This window comes from Empidonax traillii, unplaced genomic scaffold (genome assembly GCF_003031625.1).
Source record: "Empidonax traillii isolate 1590-97213 ecotype Southwest subspecies unplaced genomic scaffold, ASM303162v1 scaffold57:size2250009, whole genome shotgun sequence".
NCBI classification, from domain to species: domain Eukaryota; kingdom Metazoa; phylum Chordata; class Aves; order Passeriformes; family Tyrannidae; genus Empidonax; species Empidonax traillii.
The window spans coordinates 67,942-93,649 of record NW_020955250.1 but is presented as its reverse complement, the minus strand read 5'-3'; the positions used below and the strand labels follow the sequence as shown (position 1 = coordinate 93,649).

At 39.6% G+C, this 25,708-nt stretch overlaps 1 protein-coding gene across 1 annotated transcript in view; it reads left to right on the top strand.

Annotated features, from left to right (window-relative positions):
- Window positions 1–25,708, top strand: part of LOC114055526 (contactin-associated protein-like 5) — a 200,759-nt gene that overhangs the window by 119,525 nt on the left and 55,526 nt on the right. The window contains exons 4-7 of the mRNA XM_027879776.1: window positions 7,649–7,796; window positions 15,441–15,644; window positions 18,401–18,585; window positions 21,588–21,731. Of these exons, the coding sequence (XP_027735577.1) occupies window positions 7,649–7,796; window positions 15,441–15,644; window positions 18,401–18,585; window positions 21,588–21,731 (681 nt within the window). The remainder of the gene's footprint in view (window positions 1–7,648; window positions 7,797–15,440; window positions 15,645–18,400; window positions 18,586–21,587; window positions 21,732–25,708) is intronic.

Genomic DNA, 25,708 nt, shown 5'->3' with positions numbered 1-25,708 from the left:
GTTAATCCCACTAATTTAATGTAAAGCATGAAGGTCTCCATGAGATTTATGCAGAAGAACAGCTGAAATCTATGATTAGTGTTGGCAGTAGAAGAGCAGTTTCAGTCTGTTGGCTAAGGTTAATCTAGTCAGGGTACTAGGGAAATATTTATCCTTGCTGTGATATAGTTTAAAATATTATCTATATGTAGGATTGCCTTTAAGATAAAGTGGAGGAGGCTGAACAGAAACAGGAATTAGCTGCCGACTTTTAGCTTAGACTTGTAATTTACAGGTTTAATTTCACTGCTTCTTGCTTCTATTATTATTAATTTATGTAGCAGTGATAATATTAACAGCGATAACAGCTTCATCTTCAGGTACTCCAAAGAGAGAGCTGATTGTAAAAACTTAAGATAGGGATCAATTCTCTATCAATGAAATGCAATTATGCAAGATGCAACTTCACATATGTATGCAAAGAGTGTCTCAGTAGGGTAAGGAAATTGCACTTGGTTCATTACTGGGAAGAAGGAGGGCAACCTGCCCAGCTACAGATTGGATCAGACACTTGGGCTACATCTGTATGAGTAAGTAGCACAAGACAGAGACCATTATTTCTTCCTGAGGTCGAGTGATGTAGCTCATACACTATCCATTTGGTAAATTCACTTTTCTTCAAAAGAGATCACCATACCCAAGCTGCCTATGGGAAAGGTCTCTGGTGACTGCAATATCTCAGACTTTGCCAAGATACAGTCTGATAGACTCTGGAAATAGAGTGACACTAATTCAAACTGTTTGAAGATCGAATTGTCCACCGGAAAGTGGACAGGAAAGGTGCTGCTGAACAAATCAGGAAAATAAATTAGAATTTTCTAAGGGTGAATTGGAACAGAGAAAAAAAAAAAGGCACAAAGAATTAAACAGTTCTCTAATATTTTGTTTCATTTTCTTTGGGCTAAATAGAAATGTTTCATTGTCCTTAAGGGACCAAAGAGACTTCATGTTTTTAATGTCACCATCATTAAACACAGGTTTTTTTGTTCGATACAGACGTGTTTAAAACAAAATATTACTTAGGATGTCTTAATGGATATTCTTAAAAAAAAAAAGTAAAACATTTTTGCTTGCAAAGGATTTTGATGATGCAAAAATTATGTGTTTTATAGGAATAGCTGTGAATAGTTCTACTAACTGTCAACAGAAGGATAATAAGCTACATCCTTAATATAAATGTGGTTTACACTGGGCAGCCATCTATCTGAGGTTAATGATGTTGTTAACAGCATTTGTTCCTGTATTTGGAAAGTAACTAACCAGAGAGAAAGGTATGCATGCAGTGTAATGGGGTAGATTAGCGGCAAATAACCTTCTCACTTGAGCAGATTATTCAAGGAAGTGATGAATGAGTATGGACCCTGCCACATTATTGCATCTTCTCTCCCCTGGACTACCCTGCTGCCTACAGGAAGTGGCAGTAGCTCAGAGGTGACTAACTAATGTTCAGGTGGATGTCACATTACTGGAGCACAGCAGTCAGCCCCTCAGTAAGTAACAAAGGTAATGCAGTCTCAGTAGGACTCCTGCTTGTTCACCCATATGGCAGCCATTTATTGTAATCCTTCTTGTACAGAGAACTTAAACTATCTCTTTTTAGACCAATTTTTACTCTTTTTTTTTTTTTTTCTCATTTATGGGTGGAGGGATGAGATGGAAAGCTGTCACTCAGATAACATGTTAGGGGAGGATAATTTTGACAGGTGTCTCTTGTTTTCTTTTTCTCTCTGCTCCTCCCTAATAGCAGCTCTGACAGTGTGCCAAGGGATATTGTTTCTGAGGTTCTTGTCAAGGAGGGATGTTTCAGAGAAAAAAAATGTAGCTGCTGTTAGGAAAAAAAAAACATAAGCATAATGGAGGCTTCCTTTTATGAAGGTAGAATAGACTTCAGACTAGCTGGAGTCATAGTATTCAACATGGAAGCTAAAACATGAGTCTGGAAACAAGCAACTCAGTTCAGAAGGCTGTTAGTCAGAAATGACCTTTTGTCATCAAGACCATGGCACATTAATACGAAAGAAACATGAAGTAGAAAGAGATGCTCAGTAGTGACTGATGTGCTAAGAGGACACAACCTGCCTTCCAGCTTTTGGTCCCTGGACCAGGCTGACAGCTATTTCCTCTTGGGCTCAGAGTGAAACCTGCTTGAATCAGTAGAAAAGGCTCCAACTGACTCTACTAAGTAGGCAAGTTTCTTGAAGTAAAAAATGTTCATAATATTTAGGTATTGGTTGAAGGAACATTGGAGCAAAATATAACTTGTCTTTTGAGAAAGAGAAATGGGAAAACAAAATTCATGTTCCAAGTGTGGCTGCACAGTATTGAAAACAGAGCTCTAAACTGCAGCTCTTTAAGGAGCTGAGCAGTCCTCCTTGTCATCCTTTCCTTCTCCCCATGGTCTGACTCCCTCTAACAGCAAAAGGATTTTTTTAAAGGCCAGATGCTGAAAGAGAGTTACTCCCAGAGGCCAGGTCCTGACATGAATCCCTGCGCTTGGAAAGCTGCTCTTAACTCACCCTCCAAATGAGGTGGAGCCTTTACTAGCTCCCAGTTTGGGCACAGGGCTATTGAGATGACAGCAAAACCATTTTACTGTGTTTCTTCATGACAAGATATTAACAGCTCTGGCTTGATGTATTAGACAGGACTTTTTCCATTACATAATCAAAGCAGCATTTTTCACTGTTGGCATGCACAGGGTGTAGGCATGCTGAATTTTTTTTTAAATATATATATATATATATGTAAAGAACATTTAGACTTTGAAGTTATATTTTTGTTTTTATATCTTTTTGTATTTTAGGGCTGGGCTGAGACAGAGCTAGGATGTTTCTAGAATTGTCCAAACTGACAGCTAGTTTCATTTTGCATCAAAATCTAAATGTATTTTTAAATTTAAAATTTCATCGTTCCAAAAGTCACCACAAACCTCTCCACACTTAATGTGTTGCAAGTAGGCACTGATGCTGTATAATTGTTCCATGAAAAGAAACCCTGTAACATCCCAATAAAATCAGAGGCTGCTGAGTCTCCATACGGTGCATTTGTGGCTGTATTGTGACCATGTCGTGGTAGCATTCAATCTCTTCCCATACATACAAACAGAGATGTAGGACCCATAACATAACTTGGTTTCAGATTTTTGTATTGTTTCTTCATTGAAAATTCATGCTTTCTTTAAGGTGCATGTACACTCAAATACTTGAGGAGATCCTGGGAGGTGTTCACCAGGAAGCATATTCTGCATCACAGCTCAAACTCCTGGCTTCTGATCTTTCTCATACTGTTAAGGAAGTTTAAAGGGGAGAATGACATTGTTTTACTTTAAGTACTGCAGTTTTGGGATTTACGACAGGCTTAGCTGCTTTTTATCTCACTTTGGTTCCTTCACTAAGCTCTGGATAGCTTGAATTTAGTGTGCTCCTGTCTTTCTGCAGGCACTGGAGGCAGCATACTGTGATGTCACAGGTGAGATTTGAAGGTGGAGCGCTCTTTTCTGTGCTTGTATTTCTTTTCGTGAAGGTTGAAATGTTGTAAATTGCTAACATCTGTGTTATATGCCCTCTGCACATTTATAATCAGATTATTTTTTTCCCTCGACTCAGTTCATCAGAGTTACTTGAGCAGAAATGAGAGTTTTCAATATGTCTTAAAATATCTCCCCTAGAAGACTGTTAACCTCAGGTCTGCCTGCTCACCGTTCAGGGCTGGTGATTGTGCCGATATTGCTGCTTGCATACTCATTTTGAACCCATCCCATTACCTGCCTAACAAAGTGGGAGAGCAAAATGTATTCAGCAGAGCCACTACAGCAACCACCTTCTGCAGCTCTGTAAATAAGTTGCCGTTTGGTGCGCAGAGAGTTCATGCAAGGGAGACTGAGATAAAGCGTCGCCTCTGATCCTGTCCTTTGGATTGATTAGGCTTTCATGAGCAGACATTTTACTTGCACCCAATTTCCACCTGTCTGTCTGAAGGTGGAGACCAGTCTACGAGTTTGGCCAAAGGGCAATCTGAAGCACATCAGATCTCACTGGTGTGATCTGGCATAGCTCTGAATTAATGCATGAGGTAAAGAAATAAATGTGTGTCTGCAGGGTTATCAAACAACTGTCATATTTCACCACAGTTGCGTGACATTTTCCTGAGCTGCTCTTGAAAAGCTTTTGGGATCCCTTTAAATGGGAGAATTGTAAAAATAGGCCATTTATTTGAATGGTTGTTTTTCATGAGGGAGTCATGCATGCAAATTCCAGGTAAGAACGGTTGTTTTGAGATTTAAACTTCTTTTGAAAGTTTTCTTTTTCATTTAAACTGGAATTCTATTTCGTTTCACTTCACTGTAATCCACGAGCTAGGTGAGTTGAGCACTGGGAAAAGCATTCTACATGCTTGTCTCATTCTCATTCTTCCCTACATGCTGACAGCTGCTGCCAAAGAGGCAACACTGAGCTATTTGGCCCCCGTTCCAAACCACTGCAGCTGCTCTTACCTCACCTCTTCATGCCAGTGGGACCTGCCTTTGCTGGCTCATAAAAAAAGTCTCATAAAATATTTCTGTGGTGCCATGGTCTGTGTCACAGCAGAGCACCGTGCAGCCAGGCATTGTGAAACAAGCTTGGTCTGAGAGGCAGCCCTGCCCATGGCAAGCTGTTAACCTTGCAGCCACTGGCACCGGGGAAAAGCTTTTGCCTTCAAGAAGCTGGTGGCAATGTTTGCCACTAATGGAGCCTTTTTGATTTATAAGCCCCGTAGAATGCCAGAAGCAGAATTTCCCAGGTAAATCATCAGTCTTGATCAGTGCAGGGCTTGTTAAAAGACACAGATTTCAGTGTTATGCTCCCTCCCAGAGCAACTGTGTTGCAGGGTAAATGGTGTACAGCTTCTTTGTTTTCTGCAACAAAACTTGTTTGTTTTTTTATTCCTGGGAATTAATGCTTTTATCAACAATAAGTTGTAATAGAGGCCATTTCTCAAGAGGACATATTTCTGCCATTCTCACCAATAATTTTACTGTTAATCAATATTTGAACCTCCAGGGCTACAAAATCTGGTACTGCATCCTAGTATCATCTTCTTTAATGGATGGATTATTTCTGTGTCAACTGTGGATCTGTTTTCAAGTGACCATCTGTGGCAATTGGTGTTATTCACTCAATGGTCTACAACCCACAGGTGGTCCATAAAGCATGAGAAGGTGATCTGTGTAGCAGTGGGAGTTGGAAGTGAAAATCAAAGCAATTCTGGAGGCATACACGGTGACACCCAGCAGTTAGCAGCAAGCAGGGATGTGCCAGCTGTGCACAGAGCCATCTCATAGGTGCAGATCAATACATACAACATTGCCTGTGGATTTCTTTACCCCAAAAGTGTCATTAGCTTTTTGGTTATTAGAGAAGCTTGAGGAAAGTGCTGTAAGGGATGCATTGGACTTCTGAATAGTTTATTTTTACCAATATGACTGTTTTGATGTTTTTACATATTTGCATATCAGTTTTGGAATGAACTAATCTGGAGGCTGAATGTGGGTAATTCTGCCTCTTCCTTGAGGTGTTGAGGAAAACTACCTAGCATAGATGCCTGCAGGTAGGCAGCTTGCAAATGGTGGGGTACAGCTGAGTCAGTTTTACCTGGCAAAACCACAGCCTCCTTTGATGGCACAACCCTGAAGTGTGCTGGACACCTCGCCTGCCTGGAGGCAGGGACAGCCTCTGTGTGTGCAAACAGAGGTGATGCTCCTATGCCTTATGCTTAAGCGTGCAGTTTGCAAAAGATTTGTAAAACATGTCTTTACAGCTGGTTTGCCGAACCACAAAGTAGTCACCACTGCCCTTACCAGCAGTTACAGGTAGTTGTGAACTGTCTCTACAGTCCTGAAGTCGCCAGGGGCCACTGATCCCAGCATCCTACTATGTGCTGGCAAGGACTGCTATTCATATCTGTCTTTCAAGCAGGAATTTGTGGGCTGTTAGGCACACAGTGGTATTTGCAAATCACCTACTTCCCCTTACTTGTAACTGCAAGGAGATACATCTGGAGACAAGGTGATTTTCTCCCAGAATGTTTTGGGGTTTACATAAACCAAAAAGTTTTTACCTTGTGGGCTTGTCAAGCAATGTGCAGTATTGACAGCCTTGTGTAAGAGAGGATTACGAAGAAAAAACAACAGAGACCTGTGTGTCACAATATTGCTGTATGATATATATATATATTCAGGATAATGTTCTAATAAAACAATTGAATGCTGGTTTCATTAAAAAAGGAATACACTGAATTTGAAGTTTTACACCCTCAGTAATAACATTTGGAAAAAAAATTAGAATGCTTGCATTTGAGTAAAAATTTAAACAGCTGTGACACTGTTAAGCACTGTTAAATTTCTGAGTGGAGGTGAAACCTCTAAGCCCTTTAACTCAGCCTTCAGCCATCAGAAACAAATTGTATGTGTGCTTTAATGGGCTTATTTCAATTTTTGGTTACAGTTGCATTATGTAAGTAAATAGTGCCCGTTTTTTTAAGTATTTAAAACTGGTACAACTTTTTGTAATGAAATTTTATACTTAGAAAGCAAAGGACCTCTTTAACAAATATGGCTCTCCTGTGATGTGTTTTTTTGTTTGTTTGGTTTGGTTTGGGTGGTTTTTTGTTTGTTTGTTTGTTTGTTTGGATTTTTATGGTGTTTTTATGTTTGTTTGTTTTTCTTTGGTTTTCATGTTTTGCAAAACTGTTAGCTTCAAATTTCAGTCCTAACTGAGTTACTCAATGTTCTGAAGATTTCAGAAAGTCTGTGATATTCCTGGGCCAATATTACACAGTAAGGGTGTAAAGATGAACTGAAAATTATTCAGGCAGAAATACAGCTTGGATGCTTGTCTTATGTTTGTCTTTGCAATCCCTTGGTCATTCTTCATCCATGAGAGAATTTGCTCTTGTTAAGTGATAATTCTAAACAGGGTCATTAATTTTGGCTTGCGGTTGTAGGCAACTAATCAAATAGGTAAGTAAAAAAGTTAAATGACTATTGTTGGAAGCTTTTACTCTCTTGGGTACAAACACAGTCAAATGCTGATTCTCCTGTGCACTGACTCAGGCTTTTATTTCTTCCTGTGTCTTTCTTGAGTTTTCTGTTGAATATCTATATATATACAGTTCTGTTCATCTTCCCAGTCTCTGGACAACCTCAGTGGTCTGTGACCATCATTTGCTATACATGAAGGCACCAAAGGCTAAATCTGGCCCTGTTCTTCACTGTGTTAAAGGGACTTTGGGTATTTTAGAGGTTGATGGAGTATTATCATGTACAGGGATATCCTGGGCTGGGAGAAATTGTGCAGCATCTTCTGTAGCATCCCCATCTACAACCTGCTTTTGTTACTCCCTGTATACATCCCCCTACTGTGCCAATGTGTTCTCTGCGCTGCTGTCTCCCTCATCGCCCTCCATAAGAGATGCAGCACTTAGAAGAAAACTTGACAATCAATCTAAATATTTTTGAGTAACTAGTGAAACTGAGAATTGAAAAGAGGGTTTGCTGCTCACAGCCTTCTTTCAGAGTGCTGCATTCACATCTCATTGCTAAATGTCTCACTAAGGCTCTCTGTCCTTCCAGGTTTTCACAGGGAACAGCAATGCTGACAGTGTGGTTCACCACAAGCTGCTGCACTCCTTGAAAACTCGCTTCCTGCGCTTCGTCCCTCTGAAGTGGAATGTCGGAGGGCGGATAGGGCTGAGAGTTGAGGCCTTCGGCTGCTCCTATAGTAAGTGGCTGCATCTTAACCCACATTTTCTCAAAGAGCTTTTTGTTGATGCTGGCAGTGCTGTTGAAAGAGTGCAGTGCAATTTTTATGAGTTAGAATGTAATGTGAAATGCATTTGCCATCATTCATTTTTTCAGTAGTTGTTGCCTTTCTGCTCAGGGATGTGCCGGCCTATCAAGCTCAGCTGCTGAAGCTTTCTTAGAGCTGAGCCCACCACAGATCAATTTGTTGCTTCTTGCAAGTGCAAGGCAGTCACATGCTGCAAAACCTCCCACCCCACTGGAGAACACAAACCTAATTGGGATCTTTTTAGGGCTATATTTGTTTAAACAGTTCATTTTTGTTTTTAAGGCACGTTAACTAGATGTTGAGGGAAGCGCTGTGGGTTGTGCAGCTAGTACTTGTATTTGTGGCCCATGTTTTATGGCTCCAGAGTGCAGAGAACTCTTCTGCTGCTTTGTTTGCCTTTGCATGAGTGCTTTCTTTGGCCACCAAGTGATGATGATCCTCTAAGACATGATCTGTAGTGCTTTGTCACATGGGCTCTGGATCAGCCTATAAATGTTTCTGCCGTGGGGCATTTTGGCAACGTGTCTTGGTATAGTGCTTCAGATGTATGACCTTTCACCATGGAACTGTGTGATTGTAAAGCAAAAGAAAGCAAAATAGAAGTTCACACATGAGGAAACACAAGTCCAGTGGGTGTTTGTTTCTCAGGTGACTCTGGTTTTATTTGTGAAATGGTCAAATGTGACTTGAGACACTGCTGGAGACAGGTGAGATTTTGCTCAGGAGAGTTCAGAGAATTAAGAGCGCTTTACCAGTAATTTCAACGTGGTGTGACACAAGTCACCACCATGTGATATTATTGTACTTGTACATCTCCTCATTTAGCTTACTCCTTATCTATTCCTCCCAGGTGCAGAAAAGAGGTTGTAAGAGAATAAGTATAAACATATTTGGGAGACAACCTAAATTCATCTAAGCAGAATCAAAGAGCAAAGTTTGTTAAACTTTTTGATTCACATGATCTCACTGAACAGCGACACAGCTCCAGGGCTCTAAGTGGCCTCACCACTGCACTCAGATCTTAGGACTGATTCGCATGGTTTCACAGGAAGATCATTGTTATGGTCTGTATGTAGGTCTGTAAGATGCATTCAACTTCTTTTAAATGCTGCTTCTCCACCTACTTTGATGCTCAGGCACTGGGTACTATCATTTAAGTACAGATCTGAAACAGCCTGGTCTAGATGCTTTGTCATTAGGGAAAGAGACTTTTTCCAGGTGAACCAATGAATATGTAAACTGAAACCTATAATTCAAAATCAGCTGCCCTTGATGACAATTTCAAAGCTGCCATCTAATCTGTTTTCAAGAGCTTACTTCTGCTAACGATGCACAAATCTCTGCAGTGAAGAGTATAGTCCAAACAGGTGAGGAACAAATAGAACTTGAACCGAAGGTTGAAAGTTTTGTGGCTGAATTTGTTCTGGTTCTAGTCCATGTGATATACTACAGGAACACTACTTTCATGCCACATTAGTTGTATTTTATATGATACAAAGTCTATCTCGCATTGGCCTTTTTAGCCATCAGGATACCTGTAGCAAGCGTGGGTAGAGCCCCTCTCAAATCTTCGTTCATGAAGCCCAGCCATGATGATGATGATATGATACAAAGTAGATTTCAGAGTCACTCACAGGCTGAATTACCTTGTGCTATCACCTAAGTCTTTATCTTTCTCCTGTACCCTGCAGTTACAGGAAATAAAAGTGCTTGTGCAGAATTAAGGTATGAGATTAAAAAAAAGAAATAAAGGGCTTCATAAAAGATTTACGGAGTGTTGAAATATTCATTCCATTTATATAAACGTACCATTCAAATTTCTCTCTGGCAAATTGCATAGGCCAAGCAATACCTGTCTTACAAGACTGGCTTTCACCATCTTGGCTATTTCTAACCCAGACACTACTGCACTGTACAAAAGATGTTCAGTCATTTATAAAATGTCAACTTTAGTGTTATAATGACAGAATATCTGCTCCTGAGCTGCACCTATGTAACTGCATTTTGTAATGTAATGTTGACAGCACACAGACTCATTCACGATGTTCAATTCTAGCACAAGAAATGTATTAATAATCTGAAAAAAAGTTTATAAAAATTACAAAAACTGTATTACTAGAGAGAGGCTGTTGAATAAGCCAGGAGGGAAACTGAGCTTAAAGAACCATCCTCATGAAGGTGTCTGTATGTATACAGAAATATATATGAAAGAAGGTCCATCTGTAAGAGCTAAATTCCCAGTTATGCCCAATTCTCTTTGAGCTGCTGGAATGACTTAAGGGTTTCTATAGGTAAACAAACCCCAAGTATTTGATTGTAAGTCCACTAAAGTCAAAGGAAGGATTTGTCCCAGCATTTTAGTTTTGGATGCAGTCTTAAAGAGGATATGTTCATGGAGAACACATGTGAATAGATTTTTTCACAAATGTACATGTGTGACTGTGGGGTCATTTCTACCTCTAAACCTGGTTGTAGAAGCAAAGTGAAATTTAGATGATGCTGTCCGTTCCACCTTACAAGCAAAAGTTGCCTCTGAAGCACAAAACCTGATCTGAAAACAAAGTTGCTTTGTAGTGATATCTGGGGCAGAAAAATGCAGAAATAGTTTTCATTTACAGGTGAGCTGAAAATCGTTTTTGTGTGAGTGGCAGCATTCATTGGTTGGCTGAAACAGAAGTCTGGGTACATGGGCAGGTTAGACCATGTGAATTTCATGTGCTGCTCCACATCTGCTAAAACCCTGAAAGTACATCCAAACAAGCAGCTGAGCACCTCACTGTGATACACCAGGGGTGTGCAAAATAGTATGTGGTTCCTTGGGTGGTCTCTCCTCACATCAGCTCCTTTTTAACCTTGCATATTTGAGTAGAAGCTGACAGCTGTAGGAGAGTTTTGTGGCTTCACTGCTGCTTTTAAGGTGAATGTGACAGTCTTGTGGCATCTGAAGGCTCTATTATCCATGCTTTCTCTGTATGACTGTCCTCTGCTCCAGAAGTCCTAGGAACACAATCTTGTGCTAATTTTTGCAAATGCAGCTCTCAATGATGACTGTTTTGTAGAGGTTATCAGATCTTGTAAGTCACCAAATGTTCTGCCAGGACATAGCAACAAAATAAACTGAGGAATCATGCTATGTGCATTAGATGCCAAAGTGGCTAACTTAACATATGATGGCACTGTGCTAATGAATAGCACTTGCCATTGTTTGTTGCTCTAGCTAGAAACAATTTACTGTGAATTTATTCCGCAAACCTCCCTGTCAAACAACAAGCTTTTTTGCCTTTTTTTTTTTTTTTTTTTTTTTTTTTTTTTTTTTTTTTTTTTTTTTTTTTTTTTTTTTTTTTTTTTTTTTTTTTTTTTTTTTTTTTTTTTTTTTTTTTTTTTTTTTTTTTAACTTTTTCCCTTTATCTTTTCACTCTCTAATTGGGTGCCAGTCGACACTGTGTCTTTGGAATATAAAACATGTTTTTAACAGTAAAATTATCTCAGACTGTAATTGTGTCTGATACTATCCTCTGCAGATTGAAGTTCCTGTGAGTAAAGCCCTCCAAGACCACCAAAAAAGCTGGAATTCACAGATACTTTGTGCCAATTGTTGTATACTTTCTTGTAGAGAAAGCATGTATTTAAATGAATGTTAGCCACATTTATTTGAAATTCCTGTAATGACTCCATCTTGCATCCTCAAAATAGGTACTGAAATAGGAAGATGATCTTGATCTGAAAACATACACTGATGTTTCTTGTTCAGAAAAGGATTTATGATGAGTTGAATGGAAAGTTCCATGCAGAAGTGTGTGTAAGCTGTCCCTTTGCAGCAGTTGGTTCAGCAGAGTGATTGCTACAGATAAGCAGAGCTGCAGCAGAGGATGAGCTGAGATAAATGGCAAACCAATTGCTTTTGATGCTGGAGGTGGCGAGGGGCAACGACTATAACTTTATACTTGGGAAAAGTCTTGTTAGTTTAGCACGGGAAAAAAAAAATCTGCTGACACAATTGCTTTTGTAGGATAAGATATATAGCTGCATTGAAGATGCTGATCATATTCTATAACTGGTTAATGGCATCAGCAGAATTGGGTATATGTGTAGTTAATAGGCTGGGATACTACAGGAGAAACAGTGATATGCTGTGAGACAAGGTGTCTTTTGCTTTTGAGAGCAAAGTTCTTCATTTGCCATTCAGGACTCTAATTTCTCATATTTTGCTGTCATTGCTTTAGGAAATATGAACTGATATTGTGCTTTTTGATTAAATTACATTTTTACCGGAACTTTTTTTTTTCCCCACCTTCCTCCATCCTCTCCCTTGTCTTTCTGTGAGATAGAAAAAGAACTCATTGCATAGAACTGCTTAATATCTCACGGTCATTGACCAGTAGTGTTTGTAATCAAATGCATAAGGTAAATACCTAAACAATTGCTAAGCAAGAAGCATAGATTTGTGATAGGGATAAAGCTGCATAGCAGAGCAGTCACCTCTGAAGTGCTCTTTCCATGTTCATCCCTCAGGTTGCATGTCTGAGGGGATTTTGGAGAGGGAGATAGAGATTGCTTTAGGGTGACTCAAGCCAGTAAGCTGTGACTGGCCAGGAGAGACATTTGTTCAAACCAGGAGCAGCCCTTTTCCATTCTGCCAGGAGTTAAAGCTTCCAATCAGTGGTGCAGGTGCAAGACCAAAAATTTCTGTCTCACATGGCAACAGTTCCTAAAGTTATTCCTGTTGCAGAATATCTTTGCTACCAAAGTGTTCACTTTTTCCAATATCACTAAGAGGACAGTCTTTTTTAGTACGAATGTATATCCTCTCTGCTGCTGGGAGCAGATTGCTGCACAAGTAAACTCTATGCTCTCATATTGCTCCCAGCCTGTCAACAGCCTTTTTGATGAGGACAGTGAAGAAAAGACCCAAACAGAGTAAAATCTGTCTTCAAGGAGCTTAAATAAACCAGCAGGCAGTGCAGAATGAAATCACGTGTTTTAGTTTACTACAGTTTTTATGAAAATTGAAACATTTCTGATCCTCATTCTCATGCTATAAGTGGGTTATGGACATACAGGGACTAAATAAACAGTAAGTAAACACTAAGTGGGTTTTCTGGAGTGGCTGTTCTTAACAAGAAGTTAAAGATTTGTTGTCATGCAAACTGCCACTAACGACTTTTCCCTGAAGGGTTAGCATTTATCTAACATCTTCCCATTTCGTTCAGGGCTATTTATTGGCCGGGGTGCTCACAAGTGATAATTAGTGAAGGAGAACTTTTCCGAAGCAGGTTTTCCTTTGTGTTATACTTTGTGAATATCAGTAGTAGAACTCTTCAAGAAATCATGTTATTTTGTGGCTTAGTGGAGAGTTAAGAACACGGACTGAAGAAGAAGAAGAAGAAGGAAAAAAAGGGCTGTTCTTAGGGCAACATTCAATCAGTGCACCCTTACTCTTACAGTATCTTCGTTTTTGAGAGATAGGAGGAAAACCAACTTTCAACTGCAAAATGCTCTGGAAATCGGAGACTGTAAATTCATTATAAACTGCTTCCTAATTCCTGCCTGTGTTAAGATGGAAGCATTTTTATAGTACATTTGTGATTTACTTTAAACAAATTGAAGCCTTTAATGCAGCTAGGGGAAATTCATAAAAACTAAACTAAAAATTTAATTACCGTTATAGAAACTGGCATTCAAGGTGTCAATAGAGGGAAATCAGAAATTCTGAAGGAGCTGTTTCTGAACACCTAATTCAGGAGTTAAAAACAATAAAAGCAGATGGCATGAATATTCATGATACTCCCTAAACTACCAACTGTTCCACAAATTATGCTAAACAGCATGTTACAATTCTGCCATCACAGATAAGAAGTTGGTCTTAGTTTATTCTGGAGTGAATTTTCTACAGGATTTAGTTTCTTTGTAGTTTTATTCTCATAAAAAATAATCAGTTGCCTTCTGATTTGGAATTAATTCAGTTTTGGAGTTACAGAATTTTGCATCAAATTTAAATTTTGAGCTCTCTGCAAGTTTGTAAGTGTGCCATCAGATTTCCGTAAAAACCATCATACTGACAGGCAGAAGTTTTTGATGGTAGTTTCCATGGTAACAAATTATTAACAGGTGTTTTATTTTTTGAGCTTATAATAGTTTTTAACTGCTAACCTCTTTAAATTTTCATCCAGTTAGAAAAAAAAAAGAAGAAAAAAAAAGGTTGATACCCCCAGGTCCTATTATTTCTGTTTTTTAAAGAGGAGCAGATGATATTACCGTTAACGCCTAAAAGGATGGAAGAACTCTCAAGGGAGCTTAGGTGACTTAAATCACTGACTTTAATCACAATACAGTCGCTGACTGGAATCCTTGATTGTATGGACCTTTCAGTTACCTTTAAGAGGGAAGTGGAAAATTGATAGTTTTGGGTTATCATTAAAACATGTGGTTTACAAACAAAGGTAGTCTATGCTCTTTCTTCTTGAATACTAGGAAGGTATTATTTGTCTTTGTACATGTATCCCAGCATTTATGTGGCTTAGTAAACCTCTGGTCAGATTTTCGTTGTCTACTATTCTTAATTTTTAATATTTTTCTTAAAAACCGGAAATAACAATTGACAAAGTTATAATTTACAAGTAGATATTTTATGCATAAATTGTGTCAAACTGCAGTTGGATAGAAATTGGAATTGAATTTAGGTATGTCAGATGTTTTTATGCAACATATTAATTAAAAGTATTTAAAGCTACCGAAAATATTCTGGTTATATATACACATATATATTTTAAAAATTTATTTAAAAATACATTTTGCTTAAAAGACCACTTTATAAAGTCAAGAGAGTACTGCAGGCTGATGCTGCCAAAGAAAATATTAATTGCAATTGAGGAATTGAAGGTTTGTTTCCTACCACAGTGGTTTTTAGAGGCTGGCTGAAGGGGAAAATATGTTTTTAATACGATTTTCAAAGGTGTATAATCAGTTTAGATCCCCAGTTCCCCTGAAATCCTTTCAAAAGCTTTTTGAACTGATATTTAACTATTCCTGCCAGCCTACTCAATTTGCATGCAGAAACATTGTTGATAAATGCCAATCACAAGCAAGCAGCCAACCCTCAGAGGCAAAGATAATGCTTATTTGAATGCAGAGGTGGGTGCAGTCATGGCTGACATGCAGGAACAGCTCAACAGACACTTGTGAAGCTACAAAAGTGGAGTGCACACTGAAGTGCTTAACTAATGAATAACATCCTGAATGTAGTTGAGATGAACAGCAAATGTGGTAAGGGATGCTCTGGAAATCTGAATATGATGGAAGGCACCTGTTATGTTCCAAAAAGTTAAATGAGACAGAAATCTTGCATGAGGAAGGCAGGCACAGAGGAGTTCTGGTTTTATCCTAGTGTCCCCTTCCCCAGAGAGAGGGAGAGAGGACTGGAGATGGATGAGATGCGGTTGCCCAAATGACTCATATGTCCTGTGGATTTATGCTTGTGACAATACCTGGCCCCAAGGTGAAAAGATCCTGAAAAAAATACAGTCCCTCTCCTGATGCTGCCCCTCCTTGTCATTCTGTCATTTTTCTTTCTTCCAGAGTCAGACATTGCAGACTTTGATGGCAGAAGTTCACTTCTCTACAGGTTTAATCAGAAGCTTATGAGCACATTCAAAGATGTGGTTTCCTTGAAGTTCAAGAGCATGCAGGGGGATGGAGTCTTATTCCATGGAGAAGGACAGCGGGGAGACTACATTACCTTGGAACTGCAGAAAGGGAAGCTCTCCTTGCACATCAACCTGGGTAAGGGTAATTAGGGTTATTGGTTTGCATGTTACTTGGTTTATTTTTATAAATCTACTGTTTCTATTGGACAGTATCTGGAAGCTCTAGATGATACCAACATAACATGGTGTGTGCCTTAGGCAGCTCACAGCTAAAATAACACTCGGAAAAGTTAGGGAGGAAGCAAAACAGAACACACCTGACTGATGACATGCAGGATGTGATAGCTGAGCCAAGATACCTTGGCTCTTCTGACTAGTGTTGACCAAGGCTGAACTGCTCAATGACTTCTTTTGACCTTTGCTTGCTGTTGTTTTCAAGCAGTGATTAAAAAAAATTTTTAAAAAATCACAAAAAAACCAACCAACCAAACAAACAAAACCCAAAACAAAAACAAAATCAAACAAACAAACCAACCCCCCAAAAAAACCCCAAAAACCAATCCAAATAAAAAAAACCCCAACATCCTTTTTTTGTTGTTGTTATTGTTGCCTAAATGGCTGCGGGGAAAAAAAGACTCCAAGCCAAATTAGGTAGGAGATAAGATAAGAATGCAAAGGCTCTAATGAGCCCCCAAGCTTTCTGGAATACCCCCAACCTGCGCTCTGGAATACAGATGTTCACGGTTTTTATAATGATTTTCACCCAATCCTCGTCTGGCCACCACCCAGGTTCTGCCCTCGCCACACCTCTTGGGAATTGGGTCTGGGAGCGTTTTGGGACCCCCTCTTCTTCATTTTCATCTTCCTCAGAGTATGTTATGTTCTTGGAGGCCTTCCAGAGTTCTAGGCCTGAAGGTTGTTGCATCTAGGGCTATATCTTCTTCCTTAGGGTTAGGATGTTCTCTACAATTCTACCTTGAAAAAGAGACTAAACAGGCTAGTGGAATTTAGGGGAATTGATATGGGAATGGGTAACAGGGTTTACTATGTGTAGCTGGTGTGTTAAAGGGTAAAGGGATAATATGCTGCCACTTTAAAATCTACATTTACTACATAACTACTTCTAAAATCTACAAAAATTAAAAAATCGAAACTCCAAGGCATCATTATTTTATTTATTTGTTTGGGTTGTTTGGGTTTTTTTTTTTTGGTATAATTTTTAAGAATAGCATTCCCAGGAAGTTTGCTTTGGAGTACAAAAGGTTTATTTTTATTTGTGTCTAATTTTTTTCCATTCGCTCATTGATTCAGAAATGAGCTGAGAATACAAAATTTTAATGAAAACATTCTGGTCAAAAGATTGTGCACACTGTTATAACTTTCCTTCCTGAAAACTTTGAATATCTGTAAGGCCATCAGTGTATGATCATGTTGGATCAGACTGACAGATGAAAGGTTGGCTTAATTTCTCCCTGTAAAAGTATGCTTGATTTTTCTCTTGATTAATACACTACAGCACTTTGATAATGGCAGGAGCTACTGTAGTAGGAATTATCCTACCCCCTCTCCCAGCCTTCTTGCAGAATCTTCACAAGCTTCATCTGTGGGTGACCCATGGTACTGGCCTCAGCAATCTCTAATGACTCATGTTTCTTGTAGTGAGGGGTTTGAGTTGGGCACTTTTCCCCTTGTGCTTAATTATGTTTGTTTTAAAAGTCAGTAATGATTTTCCACAGCTGTTGGATTTTATTTTTACATAAGCTCATTAATTGTTTAGTCTCCAACTTGTGTTTTCTTTCTCTTTTTTTTTTTTCATCAAAGAGTAGAAATGATAATGCAGCATTTTTTTTTATTTGGGATTTGGATGTTTGTGGACCAAGTAGCTGCATCCTGAACCTCTGAATGTGGGAATCTTTGAGTCTATTGATTTGTCCTCCTCTCACAAATGTTTCATATTGGGATAAGAATATAGTACTGTTAATTATATTATGTCACTTCTTCCAGAGGGGATACTGCTGTGAATACATATTCTGAGAAGAGGTTTTTTTTTCTTCAGCTGTAGCCCCAAATATACATCTTTTAGCCATTTCAAGTTCTCTGTGTGCATTCCTATGTCATGGGCAAGGGTTTTGATATCTGCTCTTAAATCTGCTTGCATCTTGCCTGGCAGTGTTGGAGCATGTGTTCTCTCCATTCTGCTGGAACATAAAAAAGGATGCATACTCCCTTTCAGTGAGAGGCTCTGAAGTGTTCAGATGTGTAGTCCGCCAGAAAACACAAGAGTACTTGAAATTATTAAGTTAAGGCTTAAATATTTTTATGATTCTTGATCTATACTTTTGGAGATCTGGCCCAGGTTTAAGAATGTTTTTGAACTAAACAAAACACTTTGCACTCTTTTTCTTCACTGTCTTGTGCCTTTCTTTTTTTCTGTGAAAATGGACAGGTGCAATTTTCTTGTTAAAATACGGAAAGCACATAGTTGACACTCAAGTGTCAGAAGTGGTCTGTTAATGTGACTAGACAGGAGATTTTGGTGCTACCTGAAGGAAGCTTTTAAACCATGTGAGCCTCAAATGCGTGACAGAACCAAGAGTACAGGCAGAGCAATTATCCCGCGTGCGGCAATGTGCGGGTGCAGCATCAGTACCACCTCCTGGTTCATCACAAGTATTTCACGACAAAAAAAATGTGTGCCTGTGGGTATAAACACATGTATGTGTATAAGAGGCCAAAAGAATCTAAGGCAATCTTTGGAAAGGGCTGTTTCTGATGGGCAGAGCTCCAGTTTGCATCTAGGAGCTCTGCTCTATGCTCCCCTTGCATTCCCAGGCTTCAGTTAAAGGGCCCGGAGGTAACTCTGGTCTCTTCTGTCTGTCTGTGCTACTTCAGGGGACTCCAACCTGCACTTCAGTAGCAGCCACACATCTGTCACCCTGGGCAGCCTCCTGGATGACCAGCACTGGCATTCGGTTCTCATAGAACGCTTCAACAAGCAAGTGAACTTCACGGTGGACAAACACACCCAACATTTCCGAACGAAGGGGGATTCAGATCACTTGGATATTGATTATGAGGTGTGTGAAGCCCTTTAGGTTATAACCTGGGAAATGAGGTATGAATTTTGGTATAAAATGAGTATGATGGAGAGCAACCACCCTATGAGCTGTTTCCTTCCACCAAAGATCTTTATTTAATACTTCCTTTCCAGAGAGAGTTGTTTCACACTTTACAAGCATAAACTACGTCAGTGTTGGATTGGACTTGATCTTGGTGGTTTGTTTCAACCTTAGTGATTCTATGATTCTTTGACTTTCACAACAACTAGCTCTGAGCCAGGTCCCTTCATATCTGGGGATGTGATGCAGAGCATCCTGTTCTAGGGTGCCAGAGCAGCTCAGCCAAGGAACGACCGAGCAGAGGAAACATCCTGCCTGCCCACAAACCCCGAGACCACTGTGCACCCCTTTGATGAGACCAAGATGTGCCAGTGCAGTTTATATCACTCCATCAGTTTAGTGCTTATGGCTGAGAGTTGTTAAAAAAAACCCTTAAAAATACTTATAATATAAACCTCATATCTATATGCAAGGGAGTTCCTCATCTGTTCCCCCCATCAATGCACACTTGCAAGCAAATTACTCATGTTCATTTTTGTCCCCCTGTGCTTGTCTGCCTAGTCTTCATCACCTATAAGGCACAGGGTTGTGCTGGCACAGTCAGAGCCATCACCCTGTCCAGATGTGTTGAGCTGGCACGATTTGTTGCTTATGAGACCACAAGTTTCCCCTCTGCACTTTGAATTAATTTCTCTGGGAAGGATCATTTCCCAGCACACCAAAGGGAAAAAGCAGATGCCTCAGCAGTGGCAGGTGCATGCTCTCTCCTCTCTCCATCTTCTGAAGTTCCCTTCTTTGCATTTCACAAAGCAGTATGGAGAGTGTGGTACCTGTCCCATGGCACTGCTGTACCAAAGCATGAGCACATTTAGTAGGGACAGCACATTTGAGCAGTGGGATTCTGCAACATCTTCACACTGAACCATCAGGGGCCAAAGCTGTAACTGCTTTTAAGATGGGGTTATGAAAAGCCAAATTATTGATTCATCAGCTTTCCTAATTTCAGAGTAATAAAATTCCTTGCTTCCTGCTTGATGTTGATTAGGAGAAACTCAAGCTCCAACCTAATTTGTAGAATATTTTTCCACATGTTCCAGAATAGGAACAGCGTGATAGGAAAGTTCTTCAGCTGGTGTTAATCAGCATCACCACTGACCTCTGTAGCACTCAGACCTCATCTCTGGTACTCAGTTTTTCACAGAGTGTTTTTCCTCCATTTGCACTGAGACAATATTTCAGTCAAACATTACAGCAATACAGTCTACTGAAAGTTTATCTCAGCACACTTTAGGGATTAAAAGCCTTACTGAGAGTAGTAAAACTACTTTTGTAATTAAAATTACTACCAATCGCAAAGGAAACTGTTTTCTTAATAATGAAATGGTGTAATTGATATTGATTTTTCTTCTGGTTTTGAAACTCCAGTACAGAGTCCCTAAGCAGGAAACTTTAAGAATAGAACATGAAAGAAGGAAAGTCTGCTGTTTTAGGAGGAACTAATGATTCTCACTGGAAAAAAAATTGCTACCACAGAAGCCCGCATGCCAATAACAAACCTGCAAGTAGCAGTCTGTTCACTCTCTATTTCTCTGAATTGATCAATTGATACAACTGAGGTGCAAGTTCATTAAGGACTTGTTTTCAAATAAGTGCTTTCAAGGTTACCCAGGGAGTTTTCATTTGCTTGTGTATCCCAGCTTGTTACGTAGAGTGGGAGGAAAAATAACACCCAAATTTCCCTTTAATTTTGTAATAATGAACTGGAGTAAGGTGTTAGGAGTTGTGACAGAGGAATAAGGTTGACCAGGTTCCAGCAGCTGTCAGCATGTAAGTGGAGCCTGCCCTTGCTGCAGTGGATGCAGCAAGACTGCAGCAGATAGAGCAGGACTGCAGCAAACCTTCTGTGAAGTGAGGTGGCTGTAGGATCCTCACCTGCATTATCACACTCACAGTGCTGCTGGTTGTGATGGGAAAAATGAATAAAACCCCAGTGGTACCACCAGTAAGGCTTTGCCAGAAAGGTCGGTAGAATTAATTAGAAGTGAGCACTGACATTTGGAAAATGAAGGTAGGATTATCAGAAGGTATTTGGGGTTGTGAGGTTTGGGAGTTGTTTCCGTTTCTTTCTTTTCTTTCTTTTCTTTGAAATCTAGACAATTTTGCTGATTTTGGAAGCTTTATTTTCTTAGGCCCTTTGTCCTCTTGGGGCTTTCAGCCCTCCAGTTGAGTGATGAGTCATAGCCTGCACAGTACCAATATCTGCCAGTTCTTAGACAACAACACAACAGGGTTTGTGTAAATGTGTAACCTGCAGAGCTTCTTCATAACACTGCTCAATCCCAAATGCCACGTGACTATTGTAAAGGCCAAAGCACAATGAAATTTAGGAAAAATGAATGCAAGCTACAAATGAGATATTTTGTGTTTGTGATATTACCCTCCACTGGCTGGAACAAGAGTTATTCAGATACATACCTGGTAGAAAGGGGTGACCCCAGCTTGCAGGCAAATCCAGTGCTCTGTGGGCAGGGAGAGTTTACTCCCCCATTGCTCAGCAGTTCCTGGACACCGTGGGCTGCAGCTGGGTGTCATCCTTCAGGACACTGGGGCTGTGATTTAGACATTGTGTGAACATTTCCTTGGGCATTGTGTGTTCCTGAGTGGGTAGCTGGTGACACCAGGTTGATGTGTCAAGGCACTTCAGAGCTGTTTCAAAGTGGTGAGCTGTCTGCTGCAGAGGCATTTCTCCAGCAGCTGTAATGCTCTGGGGGCTTTGATACCCTCTATGGGGTGGCCAGGTTCATGCTCCCAAGTGCCTCTGTTGATGTGAATTGGTTCTTAGATAATATCCCAGCTGGATGCATGGAGTGGGGCTCTGCTGTCTTGGGTTTGGGATGATAATATAATATATAAACATACATATAATATATAAATAATATTGTTCTTATTCTTTCCCAAAGCTCAGTTTTGGAGGTATTCCTGTACCGGGGAAACCAGGAACCTTTCAAAGGAAAAATTTCCACGGATGCATTGAGAACCTTTATTACAATGGAGTCAACATAATTGACCTGGCAAAAAGGCGCAAACCTCAAATCTATACTGTGGTAAGAGGCAATACTGCATACTTCCCTTCTTTGCTTCCATGCTATTGGTGCTCTCTTGCTGCTTTTAGCTGCACTGAATGATCAGAGTTCAGATTTAGATAGCTGTGGGCATAATTAGCTTGTTAAAATGAGGATAACATCAGCCAGTGACGACTCCTGTGGTGAGAGTTATTGAAAGACACATGTGGAAATTAATGCATGTCTCTGACTTTCCAGGTGTATCAGAGTTTGCTTGAAGAAACTTTTTAATTAATTTTCCAAGATTAAAATATATATTTTTGATGGCATGATAGAAATCATAGAGATTTTTTTTTTTCTGGCTAACTCAGATTAAATCCAATTTTCTGGGTCATTCTCTATCACTGTTGGGTAGTACAGTAGTAGCAAAATTTTACTCTGATACTTTAGTTCATATTATAGAGAAGAATTAATGTTTCTTTTATTATCGGAAATACTTTCCTTTGTGATGTTCTTTATAATCAGTATACTGACAGTTCTGAGAAACATTGATCTAGTTCTAGTGTCTCTAAATGTGAGAGGTAAAACTGAAGGAACTGTTCTCTTATCCACTTTGCTAACATAAAACACAAATGCAACTTCGCACCTAATAATGTCCAAAATTACAAATATATTTAAATGCATCATGAGCATTTTATTTTGCAAGAAGAGGGAACAGTACAATCTCATGCAACCTTGGCAAACTGTAAATAATTCAGCGCTCAGTTTAGCTTGTGCCTCACTCCTGCACCATGCTTTGATATGTGCCTTTTGGCTAATACTGTGTCTTTAGAGAATGTGCAGATGAAACTTCTTTTGGCTCTCATGGCATCTCCTAGTTTGTAGTAGTTTGTATGAACACACTAAACCTGAAACAAAGCAAGCCAGAAGACCAAAGAAATTTTGTCTGCACTTTCCCTACCTAGGGCAAGGCTGAATACCTAGAGAACTGGCAAATGGAAAGGTGATGGGTGAGAAGTCTTGCATCGTGTTGATGGCAGTCAAGACTGCCTCCAGGATGCACCCCTGGGACTGAGAGACTTTGATTTAATATTCTAGAGTTTGATGCTCTGAGTGAGGACTCAAAGACTCAAGTCTTATGAACTGTGTTAAATTGCTCTTCCCCTCAGCTTACTTTCTAAGGGGGGAGCAAAGAGCCCTGGACTGCTTCTTAGGTCATTAAACAGCTGGTTATTTTGCTGGCTGGATAATTGGAAGGCCTTTCTAAAGGGAAAGAGAAAAACTTTGCAATGCACTTTTTCTCTGAAGGGCATTGTCTGGGTATAAGTGGCCCCAAGCAATGAAATTCTGTTATTGCAATACTTGGCTCAGTGTTAGATGAAAGGTCTCAGAATCCAGCTCCTTTTTTCAATTTAAGGGAGTGAGGATGTGCCTCAGTTTTTCATATTTTTTTCACATAACACCATAGTTTTCAAAGCCTGGCTGCTGTACTGCATTTTTCAAGGTTTATGGGGTTCTGTGTGCAGTTTCTGTGACGCTTTTGTATGCAAAGTGCATGGAAAGGTTGCCACACTTAGGGTGCCTCATAATCTCAGATGAACATCCTTCTATGAGAAATGGTCCCCGTTAATCTGTTCTTCAACCTTCTTTGCATCACAGCTGTTTCTCTCCTCTAGCAATGCTCATGTACTTCTAGGTTACACAAGCTGGTCTTTCTTTGCCGCCTTCTGCTCTTCGTCACTCCTTAGCAATTAACTTACTCAAATTAAAATAACTTGTTCTTGCTAAATGTAGTCTTTTGCCTGCCAGAGTTACTCTGCACTAAATGTTTTTACTCAAAGTGCATTGAGGTTGTCATGCAACCAGTCATATCCCCAGGGAGCTTCAAGCTTCTCTGCTTCATGTCTTTGTAGTTGCTAAGGTTTTCTGGAGTGAAAATGCAATGAACAAAATGGCACAGAAGAATAATTAAATGTAGCAGGGACTTGAAACCACTTCTTCAAAAAATGCGTTGTATACTTGTGTTCTCTCCCCAACTTTGGAGATCGTCAGAGGCAGTTCTGCATTGTTAGTCTCCAAAATACCTTTGTCTCCCAGCAAAAGCCAATTGAGGACAAACTGGTTGGTGTGGGATTAGAAAGTCATTAATGCTCAGAAACGCCAGCTTTTTCCTCCAAAGGTAGGCAGACTTCAACACTCAGTCAGTGAGCCAGACTTGTGGGTTTTCATACCCATCAGCTTTGTTTGTTGGGTTTTTGGTTGTTTGTTTTTTCTTTTGTTTTGTTTTATTTTTTTTTAACTGTTGACATCTTTCACACAAGCAGTAGAATGATACATCAGCTTTGGAGGTATAGATTTCCTCTAATGATGTAGATCCTCATCCATATAAAATAATGGTTCTAAATCAGCTACATTTAGAGTTAGAGGAAGGAACTACAGGTTGTCAATAACAGATTACTGAGTATGTATTGTACTCTTGGGTGGTGGCTGTGATTATCATTCTCTCTGTTCTTTTCTGTAACTCGTTTGTAGTTGTCAGAGTTGCAATAAAACCCCTTGAGAAGGCATCTCAAGATAACGAGGCAGTGTGTCTCTTTGAACTGACACTTGCCTTCAGAATTCCATTTTTATGTTGCCTAATACTTAACCTCTCTACATGGCCCTGTCTGTTTGGACAGGATATCTGTCTATTCTCTAGAGTTTCTTCTGTCCCCAATGGTATGTTGTGGGAACTGTTTTTTTTTTTTTTTTTCGGGGGAGATAGGGTTGGGGGCACTGTTTTGGGTTTTTTGTTTGGGCTTGCTTTATTTTGTGTGTGTGTTTCAGTTTGGTTTTCTTTTGGGGGGAGGGTGTTTGCGGGTTTTTTTACTTCCCCTAGGTCACTGAGCATAGAGGAATAATAGGGGATCTTTTATTCACTTTCCAAAATGAAATAATGGTTTTAGTTGCAATTTGTCAAATTTCTGTAATTACCACTGTCATGGTTTACAGCAGTTATTTGTGCTTCTTGAGCAATTAGTTAGGGGCAGGAAAATATGCACATAAGAGCCACATTTATAAGAAGCAGAAGGGAATGGTTCTTCACAGAAGGAAACTTGGCCTGTTGATATCTGGGATGGAAAAGTCCTCTTTGAAGGATTTTTTGCTTAAGAGTGTATGTAGGTGTAGGAGCAGATGTGACAAGTTCTAGGAAGAGAAATCCATTGAGAATTGCTAAGTACATCTGGTTGATGGAGTAGATGAGGGAAAAGATACCTATAGCAGCCTGAAAATAGCTATAGGATCCTGGCCACCAGTGTTTACCTACTGCTAGATTCAAGTTGCACCTTTAGAAACTGCTCAAATATGGCCTGTGGCCAGCGTCTTAAGTCTTTTTGTGCTTCACTGATTAGTGATGCCAAAATAGGAAGTTGTCTAGCCGATGAAAATAAATTAAGAGGTCACGAAAAGATGTTGTGTTTTTTATCTTCAGTATTCCACTCTACTTACCGAAACTGAGAAAAACACAATCTCCCTTTCTCTTCCATTACCTCTGGCTAACAGGAATTGAAGCTGTATTTCTATGTAGTGGAGCAAACCCTGTGCTGACTTGAGAAGAGTGCAGGATATTTGTAAGGCAGAAGTTGTCAGCCCTCAGATATGCTTGAATTTATATGCTGGCCTGCCATGTTGAATCTGGGAGTGACAGTTCAGCACAGCGAGGGATGTGGTGACATGTAAATGTATCACTGTAGTGCCTTGGGGAAATAACCGATTGCCAGCATCAAAGAGCAAGGAAAGATACCTAGTGACAGAAAAATGTAAACTAATAATTCATTCCCTTTATAGAGAACCCAAACATGCTATTTTATTAAGCTGATTTGAGATACCTTCATCTTGAGAAGTATTTACTTGTCTATACCTGTCTCGTTCTACCAAAGTGCTATTGCAAGTGTTGATCTATCTTTGAATATGAGGCTGGTGATTTGTGAAAGCCCTTACTATAATTTGGAGAATCTCGAGTTAGATTTTTTTTCTTA